Source organism: Corvus moneduloides, chromosome 5 (assembly GCF_009650955.1).
Source record: "Corvus moneduloides isolate bCorMon1 chromosome 5, bCorMon1.pri, whole genome shotgun sequence".
Classification (NCBI taxonomy): Eukaryota; Metazoa; Chordata; class Aves; order Passeriformes; family Corvidae; genus Corvus; species Corvus moneduloides.
Window position 1 is genome coordinate 9378505 of NC_045480.1, and position 13112 is coordinate 9391616.

General features: G+C 40.7%; 1 protein-coding gene across 5 annotated transcripts in view; it reads left to right on the top strand.

Moving 5' to 3' along the window:
- MSANTD1 (Myb/SANT DNA binding domain containing 1) overlaps nucleotides 1-13112 on the top strand; it is a 45395-nt gene that overhangs the window by 17157 nt on the left and 15126 nt on the right. For 3 of the 5 annotated variants that reach the window (XM_032108015.1, XM_032108016.1, XM_032108020.1), the window contains one exon: nucleotides 7450-7714. In XM_032108015.1, coding sequence (XP_031963906.1) covers nucleotides 7450-7714 — 265 coding nt within the window. Of the gene's footprint in view, nucleotides 1-6825; nucleotides 7030-7245; nucleotides 7332-7449; nucleotides 7715-13112 lie in introns of those variants that run through there. The other 2 variants (XM_032108018.1, XM_032108017.1) reach the window with 2 other exon arrangements.

Consider the following 13112-nt stretch of genomic DNA (forward strand, 5'->3'; position numbering starts at 1 on the left):
AAGGGGTGACACCAGCAGCATTATTTCTTGCTGGGGCACAAACGATGCTGTGTGCAGCAGCAGCAGCAGCCGATCAAAGCAGCTGCCGTCATCTATTTTTTGGTGACATGGCTTTTCCTTCCTGCCCTGCTGAGTCACGGAAATGTCACTCAGCACAAGGCACAGGGCAGACTTGTGCACACCAGGGATTATTTTTCTTCTTTTGTGATACATCTCAAATCCAAACTGGATTAACTCATGGTTTATGTCTAAAGCGAAGTGTTTAGAACAGGTTCTCAGAAGAATTTGCTTCTGGAAGAGCAATATTTGCATAGCATCGTAGCAGCAGTTTTTAATGAATTAGACACTTTTCAGCATGTAACTTGCTCAAATGTGCTAAAAACCAAACAAGAGCAGGAGGACTTACTGACTAACCCCAGTAAGTAAGCAGGGCCAAAATAATTTCTTTCAAGTGGAATTTGGGAAACCATTCACTGGGAACGGAGTGATTTTCATTGTAATATGATTTGTTGCTTGCCTGCCAGAAAAGGAGTATGTCTGATACTACGTACTGCAGAGTTGTTCCATATGCTAAGGACTTGCAAATTATTTCTTAAGAGTAAGGAAATCTAGGAAATTCTCTATTTGTTATAAATTGAACTGTGAGTATGACGCACGCAGAACTGAAGTGCTTTGTTTTCAATATGATATAACTAAATTTTTAATAGTATGGCCAGTCTCTTCCTGTATGCTTGAAAATTTAGGAACATGTGTGACTCAAAGTCCATCTAGTTTGGCATCCTGCCTGCATAATATTCTAAGTGCCAGACGTTTGGGCAGTGATTATTTGTACCTTCTGGACATAAGGGATTTTTTTCCCCCCTCCAATATGCTAAACTAGGGTCTGTAGCATGAATGTCTGTGTTTCTGCTAAACTTAAAAAAAACCAAGTAATTAAAAAAAAACCCTCAGTATTTTAATTTTAATCTAATTACTATCAACATACCAGCCTGTACCTGGTTTCTCCAAACAGTGAATTCTCTGGGTTCCCTGCAGTTCATGAGCTCCTTCTTCTAAAGCCCCACATAATTCCAGTTCTCCCCCTTGCCTGCTAATGCTTCCTGATCTGACCACAAAAACTGCTGAAGCCTCATTTCCCAGCTTGTCTGCATTCACCTCGCTGTCTCTCGCCATCCTCTCTCCAACTGAATGTCGGTGCAAAGCTGGCTTCCATGGTTACTACTAAAATAGGCAAAGGAGATATTTTTGGTCAGAATCTGCCAGTTCAGCAAGATCAAAATGCTTTTGGGAAATGTTCTGAATACAGTGAAATTTAAGCGGGATGTTTCTTGCAAAATGAAATAAAAAACCTCTCCACCTTTCTCCAGCTCACCTGCACCTTCCCAGAATACAGTCCTCCTGGGCTGCCCAGTGCCCTGCTCCACCATCAGGGAGACCTTTCACTCAGACAGCCCTGTAGCACGGCTTTTGTATGGAAACCTTTGTTTTTCTTGGTTTTGTTCTAAGTGTTGTCATATCAAAATCTTCTCTGCCCCACATCAGCCAGGATGGCTTCCCTTCAGCCAGCCTCCACCACAGCACCCATTTCTGTTGTCAGACTTCTGTGCAGGTGATATTATTTTAGGTGTACATAAAAGCTATCCAACCATGCAATGTCCTTTGCTCAGTGATGTGTTGCTGTCACTTGTCCCTTCTGGTCTCCCATGTGTTTCCCTTGTGGCATGTCCCAGTTAAGTTGCAGGCCCTCTGAGGAAGGGGACTGCCCTTTTTTTATGTATCTCAAGACACCTACTGTTTTTCCTCAGCCTGAATAATTTTTTTTTGTTGTTGTTCTGTATTTGTAATAGACCCTCCTGCAGTTTGGATAGCTTTGGGCTTCCTTTGCAAATGCTGCTGTGTTGTTAAAATTCCCTCACAGGCAGTAGGAAGGCACGAGCTGTGTCTGTGTGCAGCTGTACAACACTGACCGGATGGCTCTGTGTTCACAGCCTTATGGTTTTCTCTCGCTTCTGAGCCTTTACAAACCCCCATGACTCCACCACCCAAGGAGACTGGCAGACTGAACAGTGCATGGACCTTAGTGGAGTTCCTAAGTCAGGCACCACTGCCTGCAAGGTGTTTCCCTACTTCTGGGTGAGCTCCTCGTTCCCAGCACTCTCCTGAGCACAGCAGATTCATTGTTGGTTTAATGGAGGAGAAAAAAGGCAGCTTCTCCTCCTGATCACCTGTCCCAGCCTGTCTTCTCTGGCCAAGCTTTTCAGCAGTAGTGGAATAATATTTCCTCTCTCATAGAGTATTTCACAGAGTATTTCTTCTCTCATAGAGGATTCTGAGTTGGAAGGGATCCACAAGGATGCACCCTAGGACATGGATGTGCCTCCTGGCTCCAGGGCACTGCTGACTCATATGCAACTTGCTGTTGACCAGGACTCCCAGGTCCTTTTCCACAGTTGCTGCTCTCCAGTATCTCAGGGACAGTGTCTCTCCAGTGTACAGGGGACCTGCATTGCATTTAACCATCTTTGCAAATTGCAGTAGGCAGCTATCAGAGATACTAAACACATAATTTTCAGTAAGGCTTTAGAAAGTGGGCCTTTTAGCTCAGTGGATGGCAAAATGTGGGGCAGGAGACAGCCTTGCAACACACGCAGCCTTTCTGAACTTACAACATATTATCCCACTGTCATGCAAACTCCAAATGTGTTGTTTCTAGACAAACTCATACATAGTATTGTACCTTTTAAAGCACAGTTATCAAGGTGTGTCTGCACTGAAATTCCCAGAGAATGAACACATGCTCTGCAGTCACGATCCAGTTTCAAGATTTGTTATTACCCCCATGTGTTAAGCTCCTGGTGGGCCAGACCAGAGGATTGCAAGACCAGCCTGTTCTTTGGATGATCTCGCTTTTAACAGCTTGCCCCGAACAGAAAGTGTGAAAGCAGCTTTTTTTGTTGGTGGGGTTTTGTGTGTTTTTTTAGTTTTATGTAATCAAGACATTACAAAATAGTCTACTGAGGTACCCACATGTTGTTGAGTTGGACCTGTGTCTTCGAGGGGTGATGCTCCTTCAGCAGGAAACTTCTCCTCCCGGTCTCACTGCTCCAAATTTGTGCCTAAAAGGGTGTTTTCTCCAGTTGGTAGCAAGACTCTCCTGAACCAAAGTTAATGTTCTTCCATTTCGAAAAATCCCAATAGGCAGCGACCTGTGTGTCAGCATCTCTGTAGACAGCTCCCATGTAGATTTCAGACACAGAAATACATTTAGGGGAAGTTGCAGAAATTTCTTGTGTCCTAGTGGAATAAACTCTGCTTTGCCCAGAAGTTTCTGCCTGACTTCTACCACGCTCCCCAGCAGCAGGATCGGACATGCTCCTCTGTAATCACGATGTAGTGGCTCACAGTTTGTGGGCTGGGCTCTGGTGCTTGAGTGACTGAAGCCGTTTTTCCCTGCAGGCACAGGGGAAAACACCATTCCCTAAAACTTGGCTAAAGGGACTTTTATTTGGCATTAGCCCACTCTTGCAAAGCTGAAGGCTGTATACACAGTCAGTTAGCACAGATCACCTGAGGTAGAGTCAACAGATATGTAAGGATTAATGGAGTTGTCTGAACTCTGTGATAGCAGCATTTATAGGGAAACTTCATTAGATCACATCTGCAAATTATAAACCCTTCTACCCTGTTTGAGGTTTGTTATCTTTAGAGATCACCATGAAAGGTGGAACAGCTGTGAGAGCTATTATTCAAGCTGATATATAATGACTGCAAAAAAGGTAGGGTGTTTAGACAGATGATACGAAGAACAGATTTGCAAGAGGATCATTAAATTCATGTTCCTCTGAGCTGGTGTGCAGTGAGAGGAAAGGCATGAGTGAGATTCTCAAGCATTGCCCATCAGAGGAGGGACTGGGGTGAGCAGGAGAGTGGAGGAGAACAACTTTCTCCTACAGAGGGAAGTCATGTACAAAGGTGTACTCAGTAGCTCTGTTATATATATCAGTGTTTTCCAAGACCTTATTTTATATCCTTATATCCTTATTTTATTGATGAGAACAGTTGCAGCTTCAGTTGCTTTTGGGTTGCTCAGTGCCAGGTTGGTTCTCAGTCTGGAGGAGGCTGGTGCTGGAGGACTCTGCCATCAGGAGTTGGAGGGGAGTGCAGGAGGGGTATCAGTGCCTTCAGTCTGGCAGAGCTGCAGCTTGTCATGTCAGCAGTTATTCTGGGTTTGGTGACCAGCCAGTCTTCGAGGTAGATGACAAATCTTGACTGGTATCTAACTTGAGAGGGGCAAGAAGCAGCTGAATGCTAACAGAGCTTCTCCTCCCAGTGCCCTGCCTGGGCACCGACTGCTATTGCTGCCACAGAGCTGCTCTTCCCCTAAAAGGTTTGCTGGTCCTGTCTTAGCTGTTTGTCCCAACTCAGGGACTCAGTGACTCCTAGGGACTGGACAAATCTGCAGAACATCAGCAGAGAGAGGCGCAGCCTGGAGAGGTGGATTTTCCCTACCCTGGCTCTGTTAAAGACTGCAGGAATTATTTGGGGATAAGAAAACTACTCTTGCTTTCAGATCCACGTAGGAAAACAGTCACTTTATCAACCACTTGGCACACCTGCTTTGGCGAGGCAGAGGAGGCATGTGGCGTCTCCATAATTATTATCAATGACTTTTTTAGAGGAGGGGGTAGAACCTGAGTCCTTGAAACTTAGATTCCCTTCAGGTGCTGAGAGGAGGGGAATAAGGGAGGTATTATTAGAAAGCATTTCTTTTATTTAACAGATGTTAAATAGCACTATACCACTATATCAATCTGTCAAGTACACTAATAGGAAACAGCATATAGAAAAGTTGAGATCTGAATTTCACAGAGAAACAACCGCCCCTCTTCTGCAGGATCCCAGGGTCTGGGGGCCAGCATGGAGCACAAAGAGCAGCCGCACATGTGCCAAGCATATGTGGATGGAGAGGGGAAGGAAAAGTTGTGGACTATAACAGAAAAAACTTGGTGCAGCTGGAAAGGTTTTCACCCACCCTGTCCTGGTTGTTGTACTTGAAACTGGATTAAAAATATCCTTAAAGCAGAGACCACACATATCTTTGGGTTTTGACAAGCTGTGTATACCATGCTCTGGGTTTCATAGTGGTGTTAATCGGCATTTTCACAATGTAGGTGGTTTAAAGTCTGGAGGAGAAAAATAAACTTTTGATGGATGATTAAAGGTTGAAAAGCAAGCCTGGCTTTGCAGTAGTGTGTGTTCGTTCCAAGTCAGACCAAGAGCGATGGTATTTTCCTCTTGGACTCTGCGTTGCTTCCTTAAACTTGTCCTGGTGATCCCCAGCCACTGGCTGCGACCACAGGCAGCCGAGGTTGGTACGGTTTTATTAACAGAGCTGCCTGAAGCCCAAGGTTAAGTGATGGGAATTTCAAAACAAAACAATAAATTAATAAAATGAATGTGTCATCAGCTGATCCTCTTCTGACCACCATCTGTCCCCTGATCATGTGACGTCTCCCAGCTGGCCACCCAAGAGACAAACCATGCAAGATCATCATCACAACATATGCTGCTATTTACACATTTTTAAAGGTAATAGTTGCTAGGCTGTCATATTAGTAGTTAAAAGCAGTTATTTGGAAGCTAGGGGATTTTTTCTTTATTTCTCTCCTTTTTTTTTTCCCCTTAGGAAGGCAGTGACTCAGCAGGTATATTTCTGATAGAGACATGTTCAGGGTTGGATCAGTGGAAATTCCTATGTACAGTATATGTAATTCTACCCCCTACCCCCCCACCTTGTTCTATGGTATGCTGTTGTGCCTTTTGTAATATGCAGTAGAATAAATAAAATAGAAAGAAGACAATGGTACCACAAATGTCACTAGTGTACCTTTTAGGAACATTGTGTGCTCTCTTTGCCATCTCCAGGATGCAAACCAAGCCGTGCGTTTTTAAACTATTGTTAAGATCAAGGATGTGGTTATGAGAAGACTTACAATTTATAGGATACTTAAGCATTAAGGATTGAGGCACAGAACATTTCCTGGGGATTAACGACTGACTGGGTGAGCCTCAGGCCATTAACCCCTGCCTGCCATTAATCTTCAGGAAATGCCCTGCAGTGAGGTCGTTATTGCTGTTATATGCTGAAACAGAAAAATAACAATGAGAAAGGTCCGTGGATTATTTATTTATATTTTACATAACACGATTCTATTGGGACTGTAGGGAATGAACATCTTTCTCTTTAGCTGGTCGTAGTGCTGGAATTAATGCAGTTCCTGCATCTCACTCTTTTGTGGAAGATTATTGTCAGATTGCAGGAGTGTAAGTGGGGCAGGATTTGGCCCACTGCTTGTATTGCAGTGTTTAATACAATGAATAAGCCCTGCTTCTCTGATATAACTGCTGGCACAATTTAGCCCTGTATAAAAACCAGCTCAAAATGCTTGTTTTACAGCAAAGCAATTTATTCACAGTTCTAAGCATCTTGCAGCCTTTTTTTAACTCATTGAATAATCCTTTTAGGTTGCCCATAAAGCAGGTGAAATGCTTCTGCTGCAGTCCTAAGGCAGAACACAGGCTGCATAAATAGCATCTAAATTACTAGGAATACAAAATACACATACAGTAATACATACCTACAAAGGCAAATTCATACTGACAGGACTGCAGTGTGTGCTTATCAGCAGCAAAACATCTCGGGGAAAAAAAAAAGTGGCTTTATATTGAAATTTTGTATATATTTCTCTTTATATAAACACTTAAATACTATTTTTTGCATATTCTAAAGCCCAGATGCAGGTTCCTTTTTAATGAGCCTGCCTGCTTAAACATTTATTAGCTTAGAGACGTATAGTTTTCATAAAGCTGGCTGATTCTTTTTGCAGAATATCTTTGCAAAAAAAAGCTTTTTTTTTTTTGTGTACATGGCCTCAGTCCTTGCAACCTCCTAGAGAGTCTGTCAAGGCACAACTTAAAAGCTCGTTCAGGCGACCATGACCCCCTGCTAGCAGATTGTCTGCCTAAAAGGTAAGGGAAAGCTAAAAAAGAAGTAGAAACTTAAAAGTAGCTTCTCAAAGGCTGCATAGATCTTTTTTTTTGTTAAACCTAAAGTGTTTAAAAGCTTTAATATTGATGGCCTGTCAACTTTGTCCTGATTCTTTGGCTTTCAGTTAAAAGGTTTTTGTTGTTGTAGCTTATGCAGTTGCTCTGTTGCTATGGAAACGTGACATCAAAATGACGTTTCTCTGTTTAAAAGCTTTTAACTAAATTCCTGCCTGTCAGATGTAGGCCCCATTTTGTGCACTCAAGCTTCAAGCTGTTGCAAAAAGGTTTCATATGTTCTGTTGTCATTCAAATTCTTTATCCACATATGCATGTCTTGCACTACAAAAAACCTAAACTAAAAACTCAATCTATATTAAGTGTCCTCTTTTAAAACCCTTTTAGGTCAGTCAGCAATGGCTGCAGCAGAAATTCCCAGTTACATTGTCTCTTCTCAGACTGAGAAACACAGGAGGGCCAGAAACTGGACTGATGCAGAAATGAGAGGTTTAATGCTGGTTTGGGAAGAATTTTTTGATGAGCTGAAACAAACTAAAAGGAATGCCAAAGTTTATGAGAAAATGGCTAACAAACTCTTTGAAATGACTGGAGAAATTCGCCACGGAGAGGAAATAAAGATAAAAATTACAAATATGACATTCCAGTACAGGTAAGCTTCAGTTAATTCTTTTTATTTTAAAAGATTTTAGCAGGGATGGCGCAGTGATTTTTGCCTTTCAGAAAGAAGTCTCCTAGAGGAAATCTGTCGATAAAAGATTAAAGATTGTTCATATCGCTTTTAAAATTCTCTCTTGCCAGTGCTGTTACGTCATTGTTAATTTCCCCCCCCCATTTCATGTCAAACTCTGGGACAACTTTGTTTCTTTAAAATTAGCTGGCGTTGTTATGATGCAGAGGGATGGAAATGTATTTAATGGGGAAAAGAGATTTATTTTTTTTTTGCTCTTTGCTGAGGGGACTGATTGTGTTAGCTTGGCAGCCAGTTCCTTGCAGTGAAACTCCTGCAGTTTCAAGTGGCCACTGAGGATCGGAATTGCAAGGCAAAGTTAAAAAAAAAAAAACAAACTAGAACAGAATAATGTTTGGGGGGGCTGATGCTCCTAGATTTTGGTCTCATGAGTTGAAGGGTTACACTTCACGGGGCCAAGAATAATTGAATGTCTTATTACTGAGTGACACACATTGCTATAATTATAAGCAGCATCAGTGAAAGAACTATTATATCTGCAGAGAGAATCAATGTGCACCGTCAATACTGCTCCAAAGGAGTCGGGGGGAGGGCGGAGGTGTCTACAAGGGGATGATAAAGAACAGGCAAGCAGTCAGGAGGGGAAGTTGGCTTCAGAAAATGTGAGGCATTTGTGCATTTGTTGTTTGCAGGGAGAAAAATAATTAGAACTTAACAGAAATATGAAATATTCCCATATCTTTTTTTTTTTTTTCTTAATTCTTATCTCTGCGAAGCACAAACTGCCTCATACTGGAAATCCTGAGTGGTGATTTGAGCTATGTGCTTGTAATGCAAGAAAATCAAATATGTGATTCTTTTATTTAATCTCTCCTCAAAGCTCATATTAATAATAAAAAAGGTTATTACAGCAGGCAACCATGTTAAAACTGCTCGCTTTTCTGTAAGGCACCCTTACTGTATTTAATGCAGAGACTACTCATCAAATAGAAAACTAGGGAAAATCCTGTAAACCCCTTAACTTTGAATGTCCTTCTACATTTCTATGATCCACAAGCATAATGTTTAACATCATTTGCCATAATACTAAACCTGATGTTTCGTAGCAAATGCTAACATCTCCAAAATGTTTTACCAACCCTGCTGTAATCCCTACAGTTTTCTTCACCCAGACTGTAGATGAGAAAGCTGGAAGTAAGATAAATTTTTCTCCAGCATCACCGAGCAATTCACACTCAGATGCAGATTTAGAAGTCGGGAGTTGCTGGCTACCAGGCTTTTGCTTAGTCTGCTAAATCTGCAGTCTTCCCTGCTGGGAATTGCATCTCGCGGCACTGAGATTTTACAGGTGTCTGTAGCAGCAACACTGCACGATAGTTAAGTGCCGTAATTGCCAAGTGGAATAGGTTATTTCTGTCAGTCTTTGTTCTAAATTTACAGTGTTGTCATCAATCAGAGAGTCTCATTTTTTTTTTTCTAAATAATGTTTTTACTTTAAAGTTGCATTGGGGGAAGGGAAGAAATAAAATCACTCGCATACGTGCACTGTGTGTGTGTGAGAAAGTGTACTTTAAAGAAATATCCTTCTATTTCTGTGAACTTCTAAGATTGCTTCTGTTGCATGTTGTCACTCTGCTTTTCTATTTTGCAGTGTATTGCAGCTCCCTGCTTATTGATTGAGATGCTAATTTAGGAGAGTTAAAAACTGCCTTGTGCTGTCAGAGAGCTGTTTCATTTTGTGCTCTGGCTTATGAAATGCATCTTCTTATTGTTTGTTAACACGCCTGTGTGCTTTGCTGTCAAGGTGAGCTGGTATGGAGAACAGGGACAAGCAGAAGCTATTACTTTAATTTCTAGTTTTCTGGGTACTTTTTGGTGGTGTGTGAGAATAAGGAAGGTTGTGGTGAAACTGTAAATGATGTGAGTGGCCACTGACTGCTGGCTTTGCTGTGAGGCAGCCGAGTTTTTAATCCATGTTCAGGTACTTGCAGGACACTTGAGGAAGATGCTTTACATCACTGTATTTCTGGGCACCATCTGTGGCACAAACTGGAAAAGAAGATCCTGAGAGTAGGAAAACACTCTATTTTGAGATAATAATGATTTGTAATGATTTTGTTGGGTTAGTAAGTGTGACATGGGAGAACATGGCACCAGTAGCAGGAGGGAGGGCGGGTGTTCTGCACTTGAGTGCTTATTTCTTTCCCCATTTCAGGATCCTTTACTTCTTTGGGCAACTCCTAACAGTGCTGCAGAGGTGGAGTGGCCTCTACTCTTCCTTTAACAGTCAGAAATAAACTGCATTAAAATATTTAATCAGATGATATTATTTAGCTCTGTGCCACAGTTTCATAAAGGAACATAAAACCTCTGTCCTACAAGTTACTACACATACATATACTGATGAAAAATAAGCACATTTTTACTATAAAAGGAAAAAGCAGTACTTAAATATTTCTACATGTCTTTTTAACCAAGTTCAGTTTTAAAAGTGCTATCACTGGCATGTCTTATCCTGGGACATCTGTTTAAACAGATATGGATGATCTGAAACATATAATGATCTGAAATAGAAAGCAGTGAACATGTTTATAATGGTGCTCTCCAGTTTGAGGATCCCATGGCATTCTAAGAGACAGTTGAATAAATGCTGTTTTCTTTATTCTGCTCAGTGAAAGACATTCATGATGAATAGAAAGTGTCCAAGCCAGACAAACACATATGCACAAGTAGGGAATGAGTGTTTCTTGGCCAATAATTATTGCAGCAAGTGCAACCTACATGGGTGTGTACAGTGGCTCAGAAGGGGCTCCCACCCCAGGTATTCACCCTGGTTCTGGGTGTGTTTGGATCCCACTTGGGGTCTTGTGCTGCCAGGTAAAGTTACTTCAGGTGTAGCTCATTGTGCATGAGTATCTATCACAAAAGCAATTTTAGGGTGATCATATCCCTTTCCTCCACATCTGAGGTGAAAGCATTTTTCAGGTGTTAAAATGCCATACAGAAATCTATTTCATCTCATTATTTCCTCCTTGAATTCTTGTGTTTATTTCTGCCTGCCCTACATTTCAGCAAGGTGACAAGAGAATGAGAAGAAGCTTAGAGAACAGTTAGGCTAAGATGTGGAAAGCTTTCTTTAGTAAGAGAAGTGGAAAAGTTTGTGAATGCTTAAGGAGTTTTAGAGGTGCATAAAAATATGCACTATTTTTCAGGATGTAAAGCAGATTTTTTTGCCATAATACAAGAAGTTATTTATAAGAATTGCAAGGCAAGAAATGTAAAACTAGTTAAAGTCATATAAATCTGTATTGCACTGCATAGTAAGCATGTGGAACTCATTGCCACTGAAAACCATTGACAAGAAGAGAGCAGCAGGTTGTTTTAGTATTATTATTATTATTATTGTTATTTTTACTAAAGATTAGATTTATTAAATAAAAATAATTTAATAATTATATAAACCAAACAGATGTTTGTCTTCCAATTAGGTAGAGTTATGAAAGACAGTGGGTTTCAGGATATTACTGGCTGTTGATGGAAAAATAATCATGTGCTTTTATGGGTGAATGTGCCCTCAAAAGCTGTCTGTCAAAATCATTCTTGAAGTATTTAGCACTGACCTTTGTCAGAAGAGAGTGAGATGATGGACTGATCTGGCAGTGGTTCCTGTATTCCTCTGCATTACTGTAGTCCAAGTGCATTTGGAGGAAACTAATCAGGGAAAAATATATCATGACCTGAAGTAATTCTTACTGGAGTCTCAGTATATTAAGGGACCATTTCATCCACTGTGGAAATTGATTGGGTGGAAAATTCTCCACACCACCGTAGGTGCAAGGAAAACCCTTTCTAAAGGTGTATTTGAGTAAAGTTCTGCTTTTAGGCATTGCTGTAAAATCTGAAATATCTGCTGTGGATAGATCAGCCACCAGGTTTTTAATGTTCCACTTCAAAGATACCTGTGTGGTGAGCTGCATGAACCTCCCCATTTATCCATCTTGGAAGAAGGAAGGGCTGAGTCAAGCTTCCTGGAATTCAAAGTTAAGCTTTCAGATGTGCTGGTCATCAAAAGTTTTCCTGAGATTAGTGTGCCAGCTCTTGAGCTTTAGCATGCCTTAGAGTATGTACCCAGTTCTTTCTGTTATGCAGCCTACTCGGGGCTATCAGCTCATGTGAACCTGTAATTATTCCTTCTAAAAGGAAGCTCTGTCCTGTCACTGCTAATGTGCTGATCTCACTGTGGAACAGGGCTCTGTAACTGCTGTTATAACACTGCCACTGACACAATACACTCTGGCTGATAAAAAGGAAGCAGGGTTTGCACAGCTTGCACAGTGGTCCACAGTTTTGACTGATTCCTTCTGATGTTTAAAAATAAGAACTGTGTGAATGCAAATTTATTATTTTCAAAAACATCACCCTCCCCAAAGCCTAGAAAACAGGATGCAGCTGTTGCTCTTTGATTTGAATTGCAGTCAATTAATGTTAATGATTGGTAAATTTGAATCAGTCTCATGATTTGAATGAAAGAGTAGTCTAATTTTTTATTTTCATGTGTACATGACAGCAATTAAACATTTCTGCTTGTGTAATCCGTTGCTATACTCTATGACATTATGCAACTGGAATATTTGACCTCTGTTACAGCAAATGATAAAATATGAGTGTAGCCAAATTACTGTAAAAAGTTGAATTTGAATATTTTACTATCTTTCGCTTTAATTCAATAATTTATGGCAGATGCACAACCTAGTATTGTACTTTCATCATCTTTCTTTTCCTCACCATTGATTGGTTCATAAACAGTTGCTATTTATTATTTATTTTGAAAGCTTTTCCTAGAAACCCCAGGAGATGGATCTTGTATCCATCCCTTAAGGCAAGTAGTAATATCAAATGCTGCAATAATAATAAAAAAGCAATACTGCTTTGAGCAAAGCCTAAAAAAATGAAGCAAGTTATAGATTGCTTGCTTTTTGCTGACTAAATAATGATGATTTTAAAACTCCCAACTCTTTAGAACATAATATTGTAATAATTTTGTTTTAGGAGGTGGATTAATAGGCACAGAGAATAAAGTCTGAAAAAAGGTCAGTGGCAGCACATATGACTCAACAGTTGTCTCAGTCTATTCAGTGGAGCATTTTGGCAGTGGGATCTCCAAGTCCATTAATTTATTCACTTCTCTGGAATAAGATAAGCAATCACCTTTCAAATTAACTGGGTTGGCATGCTTTGGGTATTTGTCCACTGGAAATCTGACTTTGATCCCTGAGTTTTTGGAGAAAGTTCTCAGTTGCCTCTGCTCTCAGCTGGATTTTAATAGAGCCTCATGAAACAGCAACAAGCCTAGATAAAC